Below are 22,408 nucleotides of genomic sequence, written 5' to 3'. Positions count from 1 at the left end.
CACACTGTGACACCTAAACCTCTGACCACGCCTCTGGACTAGTATACGCACTATGAACCCTCCTTATTTTGACAAAACTTAAAGGGATAATCAACATTAACACATCGTAGGAATATGTAGAATTTACACTTACTGTACCTACAGCTGTTTTTCCGTGGTCAGCCTTTTGAAAACTGTTTCAAGCTGTGATGAAGAGCCTACATGCCAAAACACAAGAGACATCGTCCCTGACCCAGATTACTCTATCATGCTGGGAATGCAGTTGCATGATGGGAAATACCTACATATGTACTGCCTAGTGGTTATTTGTATCGAGTGAACTTTTTTTTCATATTGTTTACAAAAGAATGCAGTGCTCCACTGAGGTTGTTAGAAACATGTTAACTGATGCATTTCACAATCTCCACCAAAGCTGGTTGGCCTTGTAGATAATCGATGAGTTTATTTCCTCTGTCTCATGTTCCAGCTAATAATATGAAGGTAATTCAGTACCAAAACTTGAGAGCATGTACATTTTAGTTTGTGAACTTGTAAAGTATTTGTACCTGTACATTAAAATGTACACTGACAGCCCCAATGTGAAAACTTGTAGAATAAAAAAAACTGATATTGAATGTTTAGATTTGCAATCGTGGATAAAACTCACATATCTGTCTTCCGAATTTGAATTCGCAGTACTAGTACTTTCGCGATAAACCTGTTGCAAAACCAACAAGTGCACTTGAAAGCTGGTTTGAGAGGTTGTAGATGCTTATTTGTGGTTGCAATTCACATCTGAATCTAGGACAACGTGTAAATATGTTCTATGCATTTGTATCTGCCAATGTATTTTGTGGTAAAATTTAACAGCAAATGAGTGACGTGCTCTCTTCAGCTCGTTGAAGACCTCTGTTGCCGCTGCATTCAGGATCATCTGAAGATGTCTGCTTGTACAAGCTAGAAGACCAGCCAGTAGAGCATTGCAATAGTCCAGTCTGTATAGGACAAGAGCCCGGACAAGAACTTGCATTGCATGCTCAGACTGGATAGGTCTAATTTTCCTAATATCGTAGAGGATGTATTTATAGGAGCGGGGGATGTGCTGGCTACTTGATCTGTGAAGTTCAGCTGATCATCAATTACCACTCCCATGTTTCTGGGAGGTCTGGAAGGAGTAATGGTTGATGAACCTAGTTGGATGGAAAGGTTGTGCTGAGTCTTCGGGTCAGCTGGGATCATGAGCAGTTAAGTTTTTGCAAGGTTCCGCTGCAGGTGACGGTCCTTCCTCCAGACTGAAATGTAATTCAGGCATACTGAGATGCGCGCAGAAATCGTTGGATCATTAGGCTGAAACGACAGGTGGAGCTGAGTGTCATCCGCATAGCAGTGATAGGAAAAGCAATGTTTCCGAATGACAGTACCTAGGGACGAGTGTATATGGAGAAGAGCAGTAGTCCGATGAATGACAGCCGTGCAGTATCTGTGGAATGACCGCAATTGAAACCTGACTGGTTGCTGTCTAAGAGGTTGTTCTGTGTAAGAAATGAGGAGAGCTGGTCAGCAACCACACGCTCCAGGGCTTTTTCAATAAAGGGGAGGAGAGATACTGGTCTGTAGTTTCCTTGCAGTGCAGGATCAAGAGTGGGTTTCTTCAGTAGTGGGGTTATATGGGCCTCCATAAAAGCTGTAGGAAATGCACCAATGGTGAGAGACGAGTTGATAATGTGGGTCAGAGTGGGAACAACCGATAGAGAGATGGCCTGAAGGAGATGGGTGGGAACGGGATCTAGCGGGCAGGTATTTGGCTGATTTAGAAGCAATGACCTTGGAAAGGCTTCAGACTGGAGAGAGTAAGATGGGAGTGAGCAGGCTTCGAATAATCGAAGTGCATAAAACTAAATACTGAAGTGCAATACTCAAGTGCCTTGTCTGTGTCCTTGCTCGGTGGAGTCACGCAGGTAGAGTGGCTGGTCTTTACACTTTTTGGCCTACATGCGAAGAGGGCTGCCGCTGTGGTTAATCACACCCTATTGACTTAATCACGTAGCTGAGGCCGCTGAAAAGATGGGTCTCTGTCTGCTTTCAAACGAACTCTGGAAAAACAGGTAGTGATAACAATTCACATCCCGAAAATCAAGTCATTTGGTTATAGAAAAGGAGTGTTTATTAGATCTGTGCTTGTGCGTGTAACGGAGGAATTCCTGGTCCCGTTTTGACTGCTTTAAACACTTCATGAGGTCTTCCTGAGTTACTGGTTTGCTAAAAATACCCTCTAATACGCAGGCATACACTGCACACAGCATTGTGTTGGATGTCCGGTAAGTTCAGTTTTAAAATATAAATCATAAACTACAGCACGAGCACACAATACATCAGCACATTATCCCTGCATAGTGTTGATACACTATAAGTTAGTGTTGTTTACATAATGCATGTATTTGCTGATTACCAACAAAACACAGACTGAGCTCACTTACTAGTGGGGTTCATGTCTGGCATCTTTCAGCGCTGGGACAACTCCATCTCTCAGTTTCAAATGATCTCCAAATCCAGCATTATATCCACCGTTTATATATTTTTCCTCACTGAAATGCAATGAACAAACAAACACAGCTGAACTTCTGTGAACCGCATTGATGAACATGCTCTTTCCCCCTCTCCACCTGGGGCCTGTACCATGAAGCTGGTTTAGGTGGCTAGCCAGCTATGTTTCAGTTTAGTTTGTGCCAACCCTGGGTTTTAGGTACCATAAAAGTAGCTCGGCTTTATTCGGTGTTCGTCGCCATGGTATCTTACGCTGCACGGCTAACCTGCTCCGGGGCAGGTTATGTTCTGGATTCGATATCTCAGACTGAAGTTTGACCAATCAGCTGTGAGCAAAGAAACATTTAAGTGACGTAACTGACTCACAGTGCGTGTTAGAATGGCTAGTTATTTTTTATACTGTTTAATAAAATAAAAATACTAATATAAAAATATATATTACAAATATAAAATCAAATATTGGTTACTATATAGGTAAAATCAGATTTTACAGATTTGCTGGCTTTCCCTTACACTCACATGAAATTCAATTTACTTACTTATATTCCACTTTTATTGTATCACGTGTATTTGCATTGCATTTTTTACATTCTTGTCTGCGGTGCAGAACATCTAGGAACACTTTCAGTCTCACTGTATTAGGACATTTTTCTTTGTCCTGAACCGTAGTTTTTATTAAGGCTTCAATGAAATGACTGACCCTGGTTAATGGTGCAAAGACTAGTCTATTAAAGGTAGAGGCTTATGCATTCTGTTGTAAAAGCAGGCCGTTTTATTAAGTGTAATTCTTATATTTTCTTCCGCTTCTCTGTGTTGCAGAACACACCGCTATTTTATAATTCTGAGCTCCGTTGTCTTACTGCAAAAAAATAAACTAGTTTTTTTCTGCAGAGCATCATATCAGACTTAAAGGAGACCAACATGCAACCAGTCCGCGTAATTTTTTGGGCAACTTGTTCGACATGCACCGTACACGGTGCATTCATTGATTTTAAACACGTAAGATGTCAGAGTTTACAATGCAGAAGCGGTGCGTGTCATTTGCCTGTGAAATTAGCCGTTTACAGCTTTAACAAATTTGTGCAGAAGTTCAGAAATATATGAGAATGAACTTTATTTGCACTCAACTCCTCTCATGTGTACTCGGAAGGGAAATGATGAAGCAGATGTAAGGTTAACTTTCTTGCTTCTGCTGCCTGAATGGATGTTTTTTGTCCGCGCGCAGGTTAAAATTGTAATATGCGGGAGCTTCAATGAACATTGTTGTAATATTTCTGTACCCAAGCCTTACATAAAAAAAGTTGCCCGCAAGGACACAGACCCCTTGTAGTTCCACCGAGGACCCCGCGGATCCTGTTTGCCCTACAGCACAGTAAATGTGTGTAATTTAAGTAAAGTTTCTGAAACACTTCTCTCTTGCGTAGACAGCAGAAACATATCACTCCATGGCTGAAATTCATTTTTGTGTTCATATTGTGGAAATCGCTTTATCCATTTATAATGCGATTGGTTTAGCCATGCTGACGTCGCTCGTTCATGTGCACGCGCGCGCAAACTAATCTTAGCTTCAGGATCAAAGCTTGAGTTGACAAAGAAACTCCACGAGCTGCTTCATGGTACCAACAAAGCTTGATCATATTGGTTTGGTTTTGTCAACCCAAAACTAATCCAACTACCCTGAGTTTGTTCAGCTACATTCATGGTACAGGCCCCCTGGTTGACGCGTGGGCATGCCCTTTCTCTTATTCTTGCTAGTTGATGTGTGGGCGTGCTTTTCCAGGAGATTTGCCCAATAAGGATCTTATGTTTGAATTTTTTTTTTAAACCTATACGAACCTTGGGGGAGAGTACCAAGCACAGAAATAATACGTCATGCGCCCAGCTCTTTTTTTGACAAGTTGACCATGTTAAGCATGAGAAGCCAGCCCGTTTAACATTGTAAAGAAGTCCAAATGCATGAAACACCATTGAATCCCCCCATTAAGAACAGCAGCATAGCTCACTTTATAGTGTTCAGTTTGACCTTGTCAATAGTATGGGTATGGCTGAACAAAAGGGAGCATAAATGTGTAGACTCAAAGTGTCTTGATAGGGAAGAAATCAGAAACGTCTGATGAACAAAGACAGAATTGTCTTAAGTCATCCTGCATCCAGATCTGCTAAAGCAGTCTTAAAAGTATGACTGTAAATAATAAGGTGAAAATTAAAATAACCCTTACAATTCACTTATTTTGCAAATGTTGTTTTAAATAGTTATGTATGAAAAATTACAGCTAGTGACACAATTAGTAAAATGCCCATCCCTTGGATTAAGAGACAGATGACTGAGCAGTGCGGAATGGATGATTCCGTATATTTGTAATATGTTTTTGTTTGTTTGTTTTTTTAATCTTGGTTTGTTTGGATTATTCATCTGAGCTACTTCTGTTCTGCTGGATAGCAGATTCATTTAACTAATAACAACTAATTTAAGCTCTTTCACAATTAATTTGCAGTATTCAATTATTGGAATCTGCCTTCTTTCTGTTTGCATTTTCATTAGCCCTGCATTTGTGTTGGGTGTTTTTATGATATCTGTGTTTCATGCTAGTATGAGGCATATTGTTTATAAGGGGGTCCATCACACAGTGGTCTTGGGTACAGCATGTCTTTTTATAATAAACTCTATGCTGAAAAATATAAAAATAGACTCTTGTCTAATGAGAATGCATTGTGCTGTTTGGACATGTTCCGGCCCATACAGAATCTTCCTAGTTCTATAATTCATTCTGATGCTATTTTGTGATGTGGCTTTTTGAATTTGAATCCGATCTTGTCCTCAACCATTTGAGGTTAGGGAAGGTCTTTGTATTGTTTTGGATGATTCTGTCAGAACATGAGCACACATTCAGCCCACAAAAGCGGGTTTACACTTTTGGACTTTTCTTTGGGCAAAGCAAGCGATTGGTGGGTCCAGGCTCAGAGAATCCATCCTCAGCCAATCAGCCTTTTTGTTAATGGGACATGGCAGGATTCTGAATTGACCCTGCTGCCTGCAGCTCTGTAATGCCATCAGTGTCACAGAGTCAGTCAGCAAGAGAGCGTGCCCTTCTCACTTCTCTTGTCTCATCCTCTCAGCTCGTGTGACTCAGGCAGCCAATGAAGACCAGTGTAGTGAGCTGCTAACACGCTGTCGTTGGGGCACTTTAGGGCAGAAGTAACCTCAACACCCTCTCACACTCCCTAACACATGCCTTTAGTTTTACCTTTTAAAAAATGGCTAAATTTGAGCTTTAAACACAACTGTGGCAGTACATTTACAGACTGATAACAGCTAGGAATTTATCTTTTTTTATTGTTTAATAGTTAACACATTACTAACATTCAACAGCTTTTGTTACTGTTTCCTGATGTCTCTTAGTTTGTCTTTCTTCGTCCTTCTCCCCCACTATTGAGCTCATTACACATTTATTTACTTTGCGTAGTGGTTCCTGCTTAACTGTCATGCTTTGAATAGAAGAACTCCTCAAATATGAATGGTGGCTGTCGCAAGAGCTTTGAATCTAGGAAGAGAGCTGGGTACAGTTTCAGAGACATCCTCTCAAACATGCATTGAAGATAATTCACAGCCTCTTCTGTGCTTTAAAAGCTCTTTTTGGATTGGGAGTGCTTGTCATTTATCAAGCACATTCTCCAGGGATGAAGGCTTTCACAAAAGCACCAGTGAAACCCATTTCCTCTTTCATAAATTAAAAAAAGTATATCTTAAGATATGCACCAGAAAATATGCACCAGAAAACTCCCATTATATAAATGGTATTGGATTTACATATACTGGTATTAAACTAACTTGTATATTTTTGTTAGCATGTAAAAATGTGCCTCCTACAGTTATATACACTGCTCAAATAAATGAAGATGATGTAGGCATTGATGCCATTGACTGGCCCTCATGTTCCCCAGACCTAAATCCAGTAGAGAACATCTGGGATCTTGTGTATCCGAAGCCGTTAAGTAGCACCATAGATTGTCCAGTAGCTCACTTATGCCAGGACACCATGTGAAATCTCATCATGAGTATGCCCAGACATTGTTGGGAGTTCATACTGGCATGTGGGGCCATGCAGATTACTGAATTATGACCTCTCCAGATTACATAATCTTTTTCATCTGTTATGATTTCACTGTGTCAGATTTAGCAATTTTGACTTTGCAAATCTTGACGTGTCTTTCACAAGAAACAATGGCAGAGTATGTGTGTCCTACCGACGAGAATGGTTTTTTGCGTTTTACAACGTGGGTCCGTTGACTGCGTGCTGTATGTGGTGTCATTGAGTAGGCGTTCCCGGCCCGATTGTGTTGATGATTTAGATTTTTATTGACCATTGTCACTGTTATTTTGTTCTCACAACATTATGCAAAGTATATAAGTGAAGAGTTGTTTACCTGGATATTTTTTCTTCATTGAGATCTAATACAGTGTGATTTTAGGAAAAAAGAACGTCATACAAGTTTGGAATCACGAGGCTGAGTAAATGAACTATCCCTTTAAGCTTACATTCCTTTTAATAGTGGCTGCTTTTGTTATATGGGCTACTTTAAGTAAATGCTTCATTAGCCTGTTATCTTTTAATTGAGTGTGCAGATTCAGAGATACGAAATTCATACTGGATGATGTCATGTCTCATTAAAGCATGAGTGAGTTCCATGTCGTAATTGAATGACAAGGGTAACAATTTAGTAGTGCAAGCACATGTAAAAAAGTTTGGTAAACTATGAAATGCTTATTCATAGGACGTGAACATATGTGACCTATTAGGTAATCCTAGTTGAAGGAAACACTGATTACAGTGATATTGTACAATCCCATAAACACTGGCATCTCTGTAATTCTTTTCGCTTTCTGAAAGTATAGTGTGTCCAGTATGCAGATGTATTTCTTACCATTGCACGTTTAAGGTCAAATTGCACATGCAGCTGACCGGAAGTGTGAATAAATCATAAGAGCGTTGGTTTAAGGTGGATTAAAGGGTCATATAAATACTTTGTCTTTGAGTTTCTGTCCCATAATAATAATAATAAAAGATTTTGCAGAGCTTTTTGAAGACCTCGCTCAATGTTAGTCTTACTTGTCTCAAAGTGTTTCAAATGGATTTTGTAATTTTTCAGCTTTTACTCTCAAAGGACGTGAATTGTAGCTACTAAAATGTACTCAATCATTAATTATTAAAATGAGTCTCTCTATTTGAGTTTTTTATCTAAATGTTTCAGATCTTCTATTTTTTAAGTGGCAATTTAACACTGCAGCATCAATAATAGATAGTCCTCTACTCTTAAATATGAAAGAAGATTTGGCCAAGTGTTGGTGTCTGTGCAGCACAGACTAGTTGTTTGTTTTTTTTAAATTTCCACGTTTTCGCATTCAGGATTAATTTAGTTTTCTTGCAAAATGTAACGTCAGGCTAATAATACATTTCAAAACAGTGTCTCAAATCGGGCAAATAAACTAAATATCATAGATGCTCCATTATGTCTCTCCACTATGACGGTGAACCACCCGTTCAGCTTAAACGTGTAATTTAATCTTTGGTGTGATTTTTGGCATTCTCAGTCATCTTATTTGATTTATTTGATGAAGCAGTAAGTGATTTCTAACGTCTCGCAGACACAACTCTCACAGGTTTAAAGTCCACAAGCACCTTCAAAGACTTCACGGCACCTCTGCTCTGGGGTGCTGTCATCGCTTTACTCAAGGGACTCTCGTTCTGGAGGGGACCTGGTGACGCACCCTTCACAATTCTGATGAGAGAAGCACCCTCCCTCGGTCCTTCTCTGAATTTCCTCTTTTCTCACTCGAACACACTCTCGCTCTCAGCAGTCACACAGACAGCGTGACTACTGAAGGTTTTTCGCTGCAGGGATAGTTTTGCACTCTGCCGTTGCGCTGTGACCACCGAGAGCATCTCCGCGTTTGAACAATAGCACTTCAAGGGATGTGTTTGCTGAAGCTTCGCTCTGCAAAATTCATGCGAGATGAAGAAGTTTGTTAAAATTGTTCTACGTGGCCTGGTCAGCCTGTCTATAAAACCTAGAGACAAAACCTGGAACAAGGAGCATGCCCGGCAGCTGAGAAGAGAGGTCAGGAGGAGACGGACTCTATCTAAGTGGGGAAAGGTGATGCAAATAGATGTTCTGCTTCGGGATGGGAGGGGGTTTGGTGTATATTTCTACCTAAGCTTCTAGGCGACGATAACAACTAAGACAATTTAATCATTAAATCATTTTGTTATTTAGAAGTGAACACACCTCTTTGTGAGTTTCTGCCAATATATGACATCATATTTCGTGTTTTAATTCTTTGAAATGGCAAATTCTTGCTACTGACTGCACTGTATCGTACACCCCTTCATTATTTTTTTACAATTATAAAAGTGTAGTTTACTTGTGATGCCAAGAAGTAACCATTTGTCTGCATGGTTTCATCCAATCATTGACAAGAAAGCCATTGGTCTCTGTTTTCAGACACTGTCTAGCTGGCTTTTCATATTGCCCTTAATATAATTGCTTTAGTCTTATGGTAATGAATATGATGAGGTTGGCTATATTAGGATCATTTTAAGGAGGTGGAGGAACCGGGCCAGGAAAGATTTGGGGGTTGGAATGTTTCATCTTTGCTGGCAGAAGCAGTAGTCGTCATTGTTTCTTTTGTTCAGATTAATCTAATAAGAGTTGACTGTCTTGGACATCTGAATTATGTATGCCCTCTTCCTCTGCTGAAAAAAGAATACAGGGCACGTTTTCTGAGGTAACATTTATTAACTTTTCAAGAGAACTTGATGACAAGAGAAAGCCCAGTTGTGTCAAGCAATGTTTCGCAGTAGTATTCTGGTTGTGAGATTACATTTTGTACTCGCTGCACAGCATTTCAGATTTTTATTGATGGATGCAAACCACGTTTTAACCTTTTAGCTAATTTACTTAGCATTTTTAGAGGAATTTGTCCTATTGTTTTGTAAGTATTTTTCAACATTTTAATGACTCAAATCTCTTTAAGTTTTAATACACCATTTGTTTTTGTTCACCTTTTGCATCCCTGTCTGTCATACAAATCACTCGCTCACAGATAGATTAATTTTTCAAAGGGACAGTTCACCCAATTAAAAAAATTCTGTCATCATTTACTCACCTTCGAGTTGTTACAAATCTGTGTAAATGTCATTGTTCTGATGAACACAGAGAAATATATTTGGAAGAATGCTTGAAACCGTTCTTGGGCAATGTTGACCACCATAGTTAGAAAAACTGTTTTGGTGGTTGATGCTTTTGTGAGCTAAAAATTACAGACCCTGATTAACAATAAAACCCAGGACTGTCATGATTTAGGAATCCTATTGTTTACCAAAATCTCTTGGTTTTCTGGCATTGAAATTTTTTATATAAATGATTAAAAATGTATCAAGTGCCGTACTTGTAACTATAGCAGAAGTTAGTAATGGCGGTTGGTTCAGATAAACCTGTTCTCCTTGATGTGGTGAGAGAGTGGATTGTGAATGCAGAATTGTGTGATTGGCAATTTGTTTAGAACCTTGTGTTATCTTTTTTAGGCTTGGAAGATTTAAATGAGATGTATATAAGAATGCTTTTTATATATTAACTACTTATGATGGTATCTAATAATACGTTATATAATGATGGTAATTATAATTACAGTGATAATAGTTTGCTCAATATTGTTACTGTGGGTGATTAAAATTACGAAGAATAATTCTGGATAATATACAGTATTAGCATAATTGTTCGCAATCCACTTTTCCTCAAATAAATCAAGATTCAGAATGCTTACATCCCTTTCTAATGGGCTGTTTGCCTCATCTATCTGAGAGCAACTGTATATACAACCTACACTCTTAATCTTTATTTAGCACCTTCACAGCAAAGCCATAGAAGAACCATTTTTGGTTCCACAAAGAACCATCTCTTTCTTACCTTTTTATCATCTGAAGAACGTTTATTCGTCACAAAGAACCTTTTGTGAACCACAAAGAATCTTCAGATGTTTAATAGGGTTGCACCGAAATGAAATTTCTTGGCCGAATCGAAATGAAACCCTTTGCCAAATGCCGCATTCCGAACACTGCTTTTTGTATTTCTTTTATTTAGCCAATTTTGTCACTATCTTCTGTTTGTATACCCAACAAGTATAGGCTAAATTACAACAAAAATTTAGCCCTCTCCCTTCTTGAACACGTACAACATGCATCACTGACTGATGATCAGGGAAGCGGTCACGTAACGTTAAAGATTCAGACTGAAGACTCTGGTACAGGCTGCATATATAATTTCTCTTTCCGTTGTACACGAACGAAAGAACTCCGGCCCGATGACTCTAACTAATAATTTCTGTTTCCGGTACAATGTTGTGTGCGCGGTTAACACAAAATGTTCAAAAATTAAATCGTTTTTTAGCTTTTTTTGGCCGAATATTTTCGTTTCCTGAACATTTGGTGCATGCCTAATATTGAAGGTTCTTTATGGGACCATTTAAGGGGAAAAAAAGAGTGTACTGGGCCATGAATATATAATGTTTCTTAGGTAATATTTTTTACTTTTTTTTTATTCATTCAGACCGATGTTGTGCAGGTTTATGATTTTTGACTGGGCTTAGAATTAGTTCCTATTCAATTTAGACTTTTAGATGTTACATAAACCGTGTCAGTGTGTTAAAGTCACATTAGTTATTGTTTTGGGCTTAAAGTCTAATCTTACGGGATTTCCTCAGCTTTTATTAGAAGGGCGGCTTTTCACTTGTGTAGTTCTTCCTTCAGTGTAAGTTTGCACCTCTCTCTCTATACGTCACGCATACGTGCTTTGGGTATGGCATACTTCTTTCTGTTCTAGTGTTGCTCCACAAAATCCATTGTTGCATGAATGCACAGTCCTTTTTCAAACAAAATCTTGTGTTTGGCCTAAATATTTCAGCTCTATTATTGTGCCACACAAAGTCCATTGAAACCGACTCGATCCATTTGTTATGTTCAACTCTATGGACTGTGATGTCAGTGTGTGGAGTTTCAGGATTTGACAAGTTTTCTTCAGCGCTTTAGCAGTTCTTCTCCACCCACACACCTGTGTTTTGAGTTTCACTCTGTAGTAAAGCACTGTAGCACCCTTCTGCCTGAATACTTTAGGAATCGGGGATGTATTTGATTTGGGTTGAAATGGAATTGTACCTCCCAGGTACATTTAGACGATTTTTAAGTATTCATTAGTGTGCTAATGCTGCAAGAGAGGGGGTTTTCAACCAAACCCACCTGTCAATCATGAAATCAAAACCAGTGCCGCCCACCTGTGGCCTACTTAACGGTGCCTCACTGTGTGTTCACACCGAGCGCGAATGAGGCGTCAAGCGCGAGTGATTTACATGTTAAGTCAATGCAAAGACGCGATAGACGCGCTTGCGGCGCGAATAGCGCGAATGAGGCGGCGCGAATGACGGACGCGAATAGCGCGAATGACGCGAATTGCGCGAGTTGAAAAATCTGAACTTTGGCGAAAATTCGCGCCGCGTTAACCAATCAGGCGCCTGCTTGAGTAGTGACGTAGACGACGTAGCGAGCAGAGGCAGAAATACAAAATGGAGGACAAGCTCATCTCAGTGTGTGGACACCCGGAGCTATATGATACGTGTTCATAAAAATAGGAATAAAAAGGATCTTGCTTGGAAGAAAGTGAGTGAGGAGGTCGGAGAATCCGGTAAATTGTAAAAACATTTTCGTGAAGCGAATTTCACTCGCGAATGACGCGAATAGCGCGAATGACGCGTTTTTCACGCGCAAATGAAGCGAATGACGCGAATGAAGCGAGTAAACACAAAATGTTCAAGCGTCAAACTACTCGCGAATAGCGCGTTTTTGACGCCTCATTCGCGCTCTATGTGAACACACAGTCACGCGTACCTCTCATGTTTGTCTGCAGGTGTGTGTGGTATGTTTCTTCTCCACCTTAGGGTTTGTTTTTACACTGTAACTGATCATTTATTTGTAGTATTTTTGTGGTTTTAAAGAAATTTGATGCTCTAAGGTGCGTTTAAAGACCTCGTATAGTTTTATAAGAGGATATTTATTGAGTTATCTTGCACCTGTTACTATTTACCAAAGAAAGTTCAGACTTTTGCTTTGGAGGTTTCAAATGGGATAGGCCGATATGTTTTTGCCAAACATTTTTGTATCTTGGAATATTGTGTTATCCCAGTTGTTTTATTTTGGGCGTTTGTGTAATGTTTCTTACAGTACATTCACACGGGGCGTCAGCGTTAACAGCCTTAAATGACAACTTTATTTCAAATTATTGTGCAATGCTGTATTGCAGACAGTAGATGATCACGCTTTCATCTGCTTTCGACCAAAACTCGAGTTGTAACGTCAACACCACCACATCTTAGGGATGCCCGATCAATTATCGAACATATCAGCCTATAAATGCTCATTTTTAAGGTTATCGTATCGGCCGATAATATAATTTAGGCCGATCAATTATAAATCATTTCCTCTGGTTAAACTAAAGTTAAGATACAGTACTGTCTTTCTGTCATTATCATTCACTTTCTGCTATTATAAAAACATTGTTGATATGGGTACAGTATGTAGATAATTATGAATGTGTAAATTATAGGAACAAAAAAGCATATTGTTTGAAGCAGACTGATGTTTGAATGCTTTCTGTTTTGTGACCTGTAAGATTTGTGGCTATTGAGAACACCTTTCTGGGTTGCTCTGTAAGAACATCTATCATTTGTTTATTATATAAACAAAATACCTGAAAAGTTAAATGAATCTTTAATTAGTGTAAAATAGGCTTGATACATGATTTAAAGGGGAAAACTGAATTTTCAGTCGCAGAAAATGTTTTATTTATATATATATATATTTATATATATATATTTAATATTTATCGGCCAATGTATCTGTAATCGGCTCCCAACGTTCAATAATTATTGGTTATCGGTCAAAATCTGCATATCGGTACATCACTACCACATCTTCCTCTCCCAGCCTTCTACCTCTTTTCTATTTTGCAGCAAACCATTCATCTCTCCTCTGTCACACTGCACTTACAGCAGCACTCACCAGCCCATGTCAGTCACTGTCTATCTGACAAGCACAGGCTCCTCCCTTTTAGCACAATGTCATCTATCAGAGTGGGCTGAAGCCGTGGGCAGGGGTTATAACTTTTCATCGACAATGTAACCAAACCTGGGCATAATGCAGTGTTTTTATTTTTTTGTGAAAGAGTAGTTAATTTTTAATTAAAAGTGCATCAGGTTTTGTGCCAAGAATAGCTGCGTGTTTGCTTGTGAAATAAACATCATCAGAGAGCTGCGGATGTTGTGTACGAGCAAGAGGCTGCCACCTAGTGGTGTTATGGATTAATGTCTTACTTAGGTCTAGCTATCAATACAAAGTAATGTCATCTCACTCCTATTAACCTATGGTCACTCTTTCTCTCTCTACCTCCTTCAGATAATTTTAACGGTGTATTTGAGTGATGGAGAGCAGGCCCTTACAGAGGTGCCCATCACTCCAGAGACGACGTGCCGCGATGTGGTTGAGTTCTGTAAAGAACTGGGGGAAAGTGGCTGCCACCTGGCCGAGGTTTGGCGTGGAAATGGTGAGTACCTTTTAGTGTCTCAAAGACATTCTGTATGTTGAGGAATCTTGCAGCACTTACTCCTTTCAGACATAAATGCTACTTCAACTCTGAAAAGGCACTCTGGGCCAAGAAATTGGTCTGTCTGTCAAAGTCCTTCAGCCAGCACTGTATTCTAAAAGTGTGTCATTGAAGCCATGATGAGCCCTGTTGGGGGATCGGTGCCTTGCTCAAGGGAATTGAAGGTGGAGGAGAGCGCTGATCTGTCACTCCCCCCATCTACAATCCCTGCCTGTACTAAGGCTCTAACAGGCAACGTTTGGGTTACAAGTCCGAGTCTCTAACCATTAGTCCACGACTGGTAGAGAAGGCATATCTGCATAACAACATCCAGGTTTCTTGTAGCTTTAATTGGGTCCAGCTGGAAGGATAAGCTGGCTCACATTCACACACAAATCTTATGTCACTTGTTTACCCATTAAAAGTCTCTGAGCATGAATGCTGATATTCTGCAGTTCTTCTATTTTTCTGTGTCTTTTTGGGTTGCGGCCAGTACTCCAGATGTCCCTCCACCTGTTAGCAATGTCCAAAATGTTTTCTCCCCATCTGCCCACCCAGCCCCGCTACATTCCTCTGGCCAAAGGCCACGTTTGATTCAATTTCAACTCTTTGTTCTCCTGATCCCAGTATGTCTGTTCCTCTGTTCTCTTCTCAGGTGTGGCTTTGGCTGTATAACTGCAACAAAATGTTCCTCGGCATGAGGGCGTCTCTCTTGCTTGCTTTTTGTACGCAGCACTCTTCTTTAGGCTTGAACCAAAATTGTGCGTCGTCTTTCTGACATAAGTTTGTTTGTTTTTTAACGATTCTTTTATGTTTGGTTTTCCAGAGCGAGCGATACCCTTTGACCACATGATGTATGAGCACCTGCAGAAATGGGGCCCCAGAAAGCAGGAGGTGAAGTTCTACCTGCGGCATGAAGATTCGCCGACTGAAAGCAGTGATCAGGGTAAGAATGCTGGCCCACGGCCACATGGCGCCTACCAACACCGCTTTCTATTCATTGGCTGACATTGATGGCAGTGTTTTTCATACCTTCTTAGGGGCTTCTTATTGTGTACTGTTGGCCGAACAATAGTGTGTTCTGTTCATACATTAGTTCATTTCTGTAGCTGTTTTCACTGTATCAAGCACAGCAGCTGTAGTGTCAGTCCCTTAAAACCACATTAAGAATATCATTATAAATATGTGGTTGTTTGTATTTGAAAAATGTGTTTTTATAAGCAATGCTTGGCAATTCTAGTGCAAATATAAAGCATTATTTTCATATTTAGATTATTTTTGCTGCAGTGGTTCCTTGGTCATATTCATCACAATCACCCTCTGTTGTCGCTTCATATACTCGTCTTTTATTTGTTGGTTTTCTGGTTTGATTTGTTTTGTATTAAAAGTGCTACAGGTTCTCTTTAGTCTTTTTCTGAACTTTTTTCATTTTTTTTTGAGCATCCCTATGGATTAATGCACAAATCACAGTGTTTGAACGAAAGAGTCCTCTAAAAGCACATGCTCCATTTCCAGAATCACATGACAATAACAAACAGATCTTAAAGAGATAGTTTACCAAAAAAACAAATCATTATCGCACTCATGACGTTTAAAAGCTCTATATGACTCTTTCCTAAAATATGTTTCAGGTGTTTTGTTCCCATACCATGAAAGGCAATGGGGGTCTGTGTTGTTTGGTTACCAACTCTCTTCAAAATATCTTATTTTTTTGCTCTTTATGAGGAAGTAAGTCATACAGGTTTTCAATTTACATTTGCTATATATTTAATGTGTTTTCTTCCTCTGCTCTTAGGGAGCCAGCAGTCTCAGGAGCAGCCCAGCAAGAGAGGAGGAAGCGGCTCAGACACACACAATGAAAATGGGGTCAGTTCATATCACATCCTTATCCAAATCTGTGTCGTCTTTTCTAATCCCAGCATTGTATTTATTTAAAATACATCCCAGGAAGTTGAATTCCACACTTTGGTAATAGGTGCTTACTGTAACCAGAGCAGCAGCTGCAAAGTTCTTGCTGTTACTGATGGGCTAAGTGACAGTCTTTAGCACGAAAGCTTTTTAAAACGTCAAGAGTCATTGAGATCTTCTCTCTCAATGCGAGCCAAACGCAGCGAGACCCATCATATCCCAGGACTTCGTGTGCCACATTCACAGCAATTCCCTCACTGTACTCTTTCATTTGAACAATTGTCACACGCTCATTCTTTCACAAAGAGCGATCCACCGCGCTCATCTCCAAGCATCTGTCCCAGATTTCAGCGAGGAAAAGCCAGGCTTTAGGAAGCAGAACTAATTCCCCCTTTAGGGAGAAAAGTGACTGTAGACCACCAGTGTACAGAATTAGAAGACAAAAGCATTAATGGGGGTCTGCGTATTTGCAACCGTCTTGTGTCTGTCTTTAGGGACTGAGTGAGGGCACGGGTAGTTGCACATATTCGCTGTGGTATGAGATGATTTGTCTACGAGCTATTAGTTTATGATGCTTTTTTCCCTAAGCACGACATCTCACCACTCTTATGCCGTGCACACTGTTATTTCTGACAGGTTTACCTTTAGGGACTTCTTTACAACACGCATGTCTGCTTGTCTTGTTAGGTAGCCATATGGCTCTCATTTTCAGTTTCTGTCTCTTGGTGTGTGAATACAAGGGGGTTAACTATTTATAGCCTCTTTTTGTCTATTTAATTTGATTTAATGTGTTCGCTTGACAACTGAATTAATTTGCCACCTGTACTGAACAGAGACAGTGCGGTCCTCTTATTAAAAGTCAATTTATTCTAAATCTGTGTTATTTCAGGTTACACTACAATAAGATAAATATTGTTAACAATTAGTTAATGCATTAGCCATCAACTTACAATGAACAATGCTTCTACAGCATTTATTTATCTTAGTTCATGTTAATTTCAGAATGTACGAATACATTTTTTTAAATCAAACATGTCTGTTAACATTTGTCATTGCATCATGAACATGTATTGACATTATCTAAAATAATGCAAAAAAATGTCCAAGTTAATGTATCTCATGCATTTACTAATGTTAACAAATACAACCTTATTGAATAGTGTTACCTTATTTCATTTATCCCAGAAACATAACGTATGTAAGAATGGAAATTGGCTTGTTAAACCAGTTGTATTCCGGTTTCCCTTTTTCATTACGTTTTTTGGAGGATCTATTGACTGAAATATCTATATCTATATATATATATATATATAATATACTTAACTATGTCTGAAGAGGTGTATAAAGACCCTGCATAATGAAGCGTTTTGTTTTTCTTACCTTAGAAGGAGCTGTTTCTATCTACATTTAGCGGGTCCCCTTGCATGAAATTCGCCATGTTGTTTCTACAATAGCCCTAAAGGGACAAACAGCTCAAAGATTGTGTTTCTGAAATAAAAAAAGAGCCAATTTGGGACTTCAGTATGCCGGCTAAAGACCTAAAAGTTTGGTGTAAAGATAAAAAAGTACCTTTGTTAGAAATGGAATGGTGGGAAAACATTCAGAGGCACACAGTGTTCGGCTGTCATCTCCGGTCACGCATTTCATGCACTTATTTCGTCTATTCAAAAAAAAAAAAATTGAAAAAGCTCCAAAACGCATCTTAATACCAGGCATAAAGAAGGCTTTATATAGACTGCAGGGGGGAAGAAGAGCCACATGCGGCTCAAGTGCCACGGGTTGCCGACCCCTGTCCTAAGGCAAATAAACGAAAGTGCTACAGTCCATACCTTTTGACAACTCTGTTTGAAACATAACATTGCCGGTGCAACTGATATTTATTGTGAAATCCACCCTTACAGCTCAATTTATTATAATTTTTATTATAAGCTTACCATTGTGAATTGTGGTAAGGAGATTATTTTCAATAAGTGTTTGTACTTGTTTCGACAACTTGCTTTTGTTCACTTTTAACCCCCAAAAAGATAAATTGCAGCTTTAATATCAATTATTTTAAATGCGAAAGTTGCCTTTAATGTCCTTTTTTGACTATATCGAATGAATAGCTCTGATTCTTTTACATGTTAAAAAAGCATTACTTGATCATTTTAAATGTCAGGCCCTTGCAGGCCTTGATAAAACCTTTTGCTTTCTGCCCCTGCGTTGTATCCATTATACCACACATCCACCAGGGCCAAACCCTAACTTTTATGTGACAATGTCTTGTTGTCCACCCTAGCACAGGCATTTGGCTTGTCTGTGCCTCTGAAAACTGAAAAAAGAGAAGCCTCTTGGCCTGATTCGAAGCAACTGCTAAATTTGTTTGGGTTATTTAATCGGATTGCTCCCTCAAACCCAATCTCAATCTCTGTCTAAAGTAGCCCATCCTTTTACTTAAACTAATAACTCTCCCTACCCACAAATCCATGGAAGTCATCACTGGCACACAAACACTGTGCAAATACTGTACATATAATTGTGTGTGGGGTAAAATTCTTCATAAATTTACCCCACCACAGGTAGGGACATTCTCTTGTATTCTCCTCAGCATCTTTATTATTTTGAAGATTACGCTCATGACATAATTGCTGGTAAGAGGATCAATGCTTTTGCAATTCAATGTTTTCTTTGCTCTGACTTCTTTGGCGAAGCAAACCACTCTCTCTCACACACGCCCCAGTAGGGTAATCCCGGAATATTTGGCTAGCCTGTAAAAGCAAGGTAATCTATTTTTCCCTTATGAAATGGTGGGTGGCCCTCAATCTCTCCTCCTCTTCCTGAGTTGTTCTTTTCTTCCTTCACCCCTTCGCATGCCGTGTCAGAGGGTCAGTGTGGCCCTGTCGGTGTCGGAGTGTGTTACTGCATGCCGGGGGCTTTTCTTCAGTCCTACCCTCATTGCTTTCGCTTGTTTTCCAATTTCTGCACTCTTGATCTTTCATCCACGCAGTCGAGACTGGCTTGGTGCTTCCTTGGAGAGAAAAAGGGTGTTGAGGTAAGATGCGAAGAAAAACATTTTCTGTATGTTACATCTGCAGCAACAGGAAAACGACAAAGCAATTTATCCAAGGATGCAATAATATGTGAAATGCTATGATACAAAATACCCTAGGACTGTGTGTTTTAAAGAGTCAAGTATCTTACATTTCGCTGACTCTCAGTGCATTGATTCTGTTAAATAAGCTGTTGTTGAATCAGTGTGTGGTCTGTTATACCTGCATAGAGCTGTAAGTCTTTTTCTTGAGCTTGTTCATACAGGAATAAGCTGCTCCATGGTATCTAACAGTGATGCCGTCGCTGATAATACATGAATTTCATGCCTGACCATCATGCACGCAGAGTTATGAGCTCCAGAACACAGATCTGTGTGGGCAGATCAAGTTTCATAAAGTGTGGGCTGCTGTTCTCTCCGGGGCTTCACATGTTCCAGTTTTTTGCATTTTTCTTCACTCATTTTTGCACCCTTTCAATCTTCATCATGAATTTTAAAGTCTTTTGATTCTTTGTACTCTTAGTTTTGGCATCAGTTTTTCTGACGTTCAGGCTCAGAGTTTATGCAGCCTTTGATGACTTTAGGTGCAGGGAGTTTGGTCATGGTTTACATTTGCATATATTCACTTATTGCACACTTTTATCCAAAGTGATTTTATACAGATAAACACCACAACATAAACCATTCATCCCACGTAACCATTTGAAAACGTTTGGAGAAAATGACCTAAATAGCTACAGTCCTTAATTCCAAAGTCAACATGCAAAGTGCACATTTTTCAAGATGTAGGTTCAAACGATGTACAAATAAAATGTCCCCCATGGAAAAGTTTGTAAGAAGTATAAGTAAGTGTGTTAAAGGTTATGGATTATGTGCTCGTGGTAAGAGTCGTGTCTTTAGATTTATATGCTTTAATGTTAAGTAAGGTCACAGACATGGGATTCTAACGTACAGCTTATCGTAACATTGGATGAATGTGTCTTGCATCCTTTTTAAGACCTGCACTTCTTTTAGGCCACCGGCAATAAATGAGCGCTGGTCTTAGTGCGGAAAGAGGATTACAACAGTGCAGCGTTCTTGAGTAATAGCTGAACATACTGTTCAAATAAGGTTGCTTATATCACCACACTTGTCATATTGCTATGGAAAGATTAGCTCAACTTCAACTGCTAGTTTTGTGCTTTGGTACCACGTGACGTTGCATAATTTGATTGGAGTCGTGACCTTGTGGCAATGCAGTATTTAATAAAAATCTACTTTACTTTTCTACCGAAGAAGAAAGTCGCCTAGATCTTAGATCATTGACAAGTCATTGACGGTAAATGTTTTCAATGTTAATCTCCAAACAGTTGAAGCCTATGGAGATTTCTCGAACCACTCCAGCTCCTCTGTAGAACATGGCCTTGGGATTTAAGTCTTTGAGTTATTCCCCGATGACCTGCTTTCTTTGTTGCGCGTTGATTATACTGCGTATAGCCTGCAAGGGCACGGCAACGGTGAGCTAAATCCTTGTGTTATTCACTTCTTGGTAATTTTAACCGTGACGAAAGGAGGCTCTCCCAGTTTCTCTCTTGAACTTTACCCAGGTAATTATGTAGCTGCACTGTGCAAGCTCTTTAAATTAGAGCCGTTTATGCTTTATTTGTGTCTTGGGACCGATTTCAAGCTTTTAGTTTCACTACAACAGTTGAAAGAGCCTTCGTGCCCTTCCTAAAGATATACATTCGTATTTGCACAACTGCATCTGGTAAAGAGGGTTATGAAAAGATTCAGACAGACGGGTTTGTGCCATGTAGTCTGGCTAGAGGGTGGCCGAGACCTCCCTACGATAAATGTCAGAGAACACTGGGTAGAGCCGAGCTCTTTTCCCCCACAACCACCTTAGAAACGGATAATCAAATCATCCTGTTGTATGCCTTTCCTTGTTTCACATTGCCATGGAGATAGTCTCTTTAAAACCCATCTGATGTGGCGATTCGAAGACGGCTGTGTGGGTAAACAGAGACTGACACAATTGGCCTTTTTTGGTCATGAATCACTCCTCTAGCAAACTAAGTCAAGTCATTTCAGCTGTAATGAAATTGGGGATCTGCTGTAGAGCTTGTGCTGATGGGAACTGCACGATAAACAATGGCATTATTGATCATGAAAGCTGTGATGGGGAAAAATAGGTAAGTGTAGGGCTATGGTGTGTTACTTGTTCATATTCTGTAAAGAGGAGTGCAAGAATTGTGCAGTGGGATGTTTTCTTTTTTCTTTGGCCCTTTGATTTGATCGACTTTTAGAGTTCTTGTAAAAGTCTGTCTTTCATTACACAATTTACCCTTCGCAAAGCCTGCCCCCTTTTGCTATGTCCGACATCAGCCAAAGCGCTCCCACTGCACTTAAGAATATTTATCCTAAAATAATCATTTCTGGAAAACAATGATGTGTACTTTCAGCCAAAAGCTCTAGCCTAACTGTGGTTACTGTAAGGACATAACGTCTGGATAGCGCCATTGATTTTTGACAGGTTTAGGCAACGGGTTAAACTGTGATTATGTAGAGGTTTAATATAGGCGTTATGATAAGGTTGCCTGTCAATAAAACTCCAAGCAAATGGAAAATTGAGAGTTTGAAAGGGCGTTGGTATTAAATGTGCGATAATTTAGAAGGGGTGCATGAGCTCATATGTCAGAAATGTTTTTGCTGAGAAGAAAAACTGCCACATGTGCCGACAGCTTTTAGAAAAGTGATAACGGCTGCTTTTACTCTTTAAAATGAAATAAATTAGCACTCCTAATCGGAGGTAGAATCATGATAATCATTAAAAAACATTAAAGGTACAGTTTCTATGGTATTGTCATAACACTATTTTGAACTAAAGTCTGAAAAATCGTCTGCCCTTGTGTTTGTAACTTGTGGCCTTTGTGTCTTTTGGTCTGTAGAGCGGTATACTGGAAAGAATTTCAATCTTATTTGAAAAGACATTTGATTTGATCCAGACCCGACAGGGCCTCATGCTCCGGGCAGAACCTGCCATTTCCTCAGCATTCACTAATCATTAGTTGAATGGAAGGGACAGTTTTGTATTGACACAGAGCAGAAGCGAAATATCTTGCTATCCGGCAGGTTGCTTTATTTTCAAATTCATAGTAATCTGTTTGGGCTGTTTGATATTTCTTTGACATTTGTTTCTTGTCTTGTGAATGTGTTTGTAAAACAGAAGTCAATACCAGTTAAATGATGATAGCGTCATACAGAACTGCGGAGATATGCTTTCTG

At 39.5% G+C, this 22,408-nt stretch overlaps 1 protein-coding gene across 2 annotated transcripts in view; it reads left to right on the top strand.

Annotated features, from left to right (window-relative positions):
* ppp1r13bb (protein phosphatase 1, regulatory subunit 13Bb) overlaps positions 1-22,408 on the top strand; it is a 38,701-nt gene that overhangs the window by 2,762 nt on the left and 13,531 nt on the right. For both annotated transcript variants that reach the window (XM_079474912.1, XM_079474913.1), the window contains exons 3-5: positions 14,022-14,169; positions 15,035-15,154; positions 16,004-16,074. In XM_079474912.1, coding sequence (XP_079331038.1) covers positions 14,022-14,169; positions 15,035-15,154; positions 16,004-16,074 — 339 coding nt within the window. The remainder of the gene's footprint in view (positions 1-14,021; positions 14,170-15,034; positions 15,155-16,003; positions 16,075-22,408) is intronic.

The sequence above is a fragment of the Barbatula barbatula genome (genome assembly GCF_947034865.1).
Source record: "Barbatula barbatula genome assembly, chromosome: 15".
NCBI classification, from domain to species: domain Eukaryota; kingdom Metazoa; phylum Chordata; class Actinopteri; order Cypriniformes; family Nemacheilidae; genus Barbatula; species Barbatula barbatula.
Note: the sequence above shows the minus strand (reverse complement) of the source record. Positions and strands in the feature narration are given on the sequence as shown.